General features: G+C 34.8%; 1 protein-coding gene across 1 annotated transcript in view; it reads right to left on the bottom strand.

The window, feature by feature from the left end:
• LOC119589566 (vacuolar protein sorting-associated protein 13D-like) overlaps positions 1-2,500 on the bottom strand; it is a 52,622-nt gene that overhangs the window by 12,598 nt on the left and 37,524 nt on the right. Inside the window, exons 41-42 of the mRNA XM_037938166.1 lie at positions 2,010-2,190; positions 1,570-1,599 (exon numbers count right to left, since the gene is read on the bottom strand). Coding sequence (XP_037794094.1) covers positions 1,570-1,599; positions 2,010-2,190 — 211 coding nt within the window. The remainder of the gene's footprint in view (positions 1-1,569; positions 1,600-2,009; positions 2,191-2,500) is intronic.

The raw sequence follows: 2,500 nt of genomic DNA, 5'->3' as shown, positions 1-2,500 counted from the left end.
AGTTTGACCCTTACAATCCGGATTATGTGACCATCACATTAAGAAAAAATCTAGCTTAAGGGGGATGTAATGTGCACATGTCACCATGGGAAAATTTGGCTGTGGGCTGGGGTGATGTGAACTTGCCATCCTAAGCATTTCAACTAAAGGACAAGGCGGCAGGAATGACTCACCACAAATGCACAAACCTCTTGGAGGGTAATTAGACTCATTTAGTGGCTTTTGCATTATTTCTATCGATAAATGAGTGTGGAATGTACCATCCATGAGCAATGACTGGAAGAGTGCCAGCTCCATGGAGGACGCTGTTTCCATGCATGGGAATCCTATCCAAATTCTGGCTGCAGTGACTGGTGTATTACAAGTTATATTACAGAAATTTGAATATTATAGAAAAAATATATATATGACATATATAACAAAATGTAACTTATTGTTATTATTACTGCACTGAATTATAGACTACCTAAAGGGATGATATGGAATAATGCAAGGAAAACAGTCTATTAGCATCTGCTTAAGCAAATCAAAAGATAAACATAGAAAATGGCAAAAAAAAAAAAAGTTCAAAGTGCTACTGCAGAAAAAGAGAAAATAACATTGCAAAGGGGAGGAATGGAGTCTCATCACACACAAGCCACACACCCATCAGAGTGGCCCCTCAAGTGTGCCTAATGCCCGAATTTTGGGCCACGTGATGGCAGTGAAGCATCTGGATTACATGGGTTAATATTCCAAATCTTAAGTTTCTATCACGGCAATAAGTCTTATAAACAGAAGTGGTATAAGACATTAAAATCTGCATAATTAATAGCAAATAAAAAATAAAGAAAATTTAAAAGGATTTTTTCCAGGACTATGCATTTTTTTATATATCAGCTTTAGACAAGTTAGAAATTACATTAAAAAAATAAACTAAAGAAAGCTTTTCCTATTTTGAACAACTATCAGAACTGACTGACAGAGCACAGCACCAAAAACTAAAATTTTAATTTCATTTTCATAGTATACTACTAATATCTTATTCCATGTTCATCATATATTGCTGAAAAATATCTTATATGGAATTAACTAAGAACACCAACAGGCAATCTTTGAAAGCCATCGTGTGTTCAATTACCATGACCAAATTAAACAAACGGGGAACAAAAAATCCGAAAGTTACCGATAAGTGACATGTCAACATTAGTCCTAGTCTCCCTATAAATGTAGCCCACATACGTACATATGGGGGGGGAAAAATCCCTTACATTTGGTTATCTTTTCCGCCAAGATGAATCCCCTTGAAATGATGGTAAGACTAAAGAAGCTGACAGTGGCAAAAGTGCATGAGCCAATACACAAACTAAAGCACAGAGGGTTGATCCAAGTGTCACTTCAACTGCTTGGTTGGTCTCACAAATAAAATTATCTATATATCATAAAAGTCTGTTAAAGAGGTCATCAATTTCTATATAAGACTAATCTACAGGTAATTCTCTGGGCTATTTGAAAGCAAGTATTCTACATTCTTTAAAGTCAATGGAAGTACTGTCTACTTGGATGCACCCTTCCACTTTGAATACCTACACAGCTGCCATGACCCCCCACATCCTGACCCTGTAATAATACAAATTTACCAGAATCATAAAAAAGCCAATTCACTTGTAAACCTTAATACTAAGCCAATTTAATTGTATGTCGCTCACCATATGCTTCAAAAGCCAAAGCCCTATAGCCTATTTCTTTCTCTCATTCTCTCTTTCATTTTCATGTTGTTATTAAAGGATTGGCATTGTTGTAAATGGACAACTTTTTTTTTTCAATTTACCTTATCTAAGCCTAAAATCCACACCTAAAACAAAAAATTTCCTTTCTCAATTCTATATTATTCATCTGCATCACCACTTCCTTTTACGAACTAAAATATCATCATTCATCAAACTCATAGAGATGAATTATAAAACAATTATTATAAAGCATCAAAAGCAGAATCCAATCAAAATAATAGTAACAACAATAATACTCACCTGGAGCCAATCCAAGGAACCCATCCTTGGCTTGCACATACATATTGACATGCACACAGCATAGCCTGCCGTCTTCAGTAAACCTCCATGTCTGTGTAAGGGACCTCCTCTCATCAGGCTTTCGCAGCATCAGAGGTGTGTATTCTGTAGGCTGTGGGGCTGGACCTGCTATGTCTAGGACCTGCAATGAAGATTCAGATTATGATTTCAGTTCATAAATTATTATCTGGAAGCAAATAACTGTATAATAAAAGTATATTCTATTACAAACTCCTAAAATGTATTCTATTTAAGTTATTAACTTTCTATGTATATAATAAAAGTTAAGAGTAGTTACTGAAATCATAAAGCTTTAAACACCAGTGAATAAAAGACTTATCCTTGATACCATCTTGAGTTTCTATTCAAGGTTAATCTTAAGAAATGACATGACAAGATGAATCATAGCAGGACCACAGAAATAAAAATAATAACAAAAAGAAAGAAGAATT

Source organism: Penaeus monodon, chromosome 26 (genome assembly GCF_015228065.2).
Source record: "Penaeus monodon isolate SGIC_2016 chromosome 26, NSTDA_Pmon_1, whole genome shotgun sequence".
NCBI lineage: Eukaryota > Metazoa > Arthropoda > Malacostraca > Decapoda > Penaeidae > Penaeus > Penaeus monodon.
This window is presented reverse-complemented; position numbering and strand designations above follow the sequence as displayed.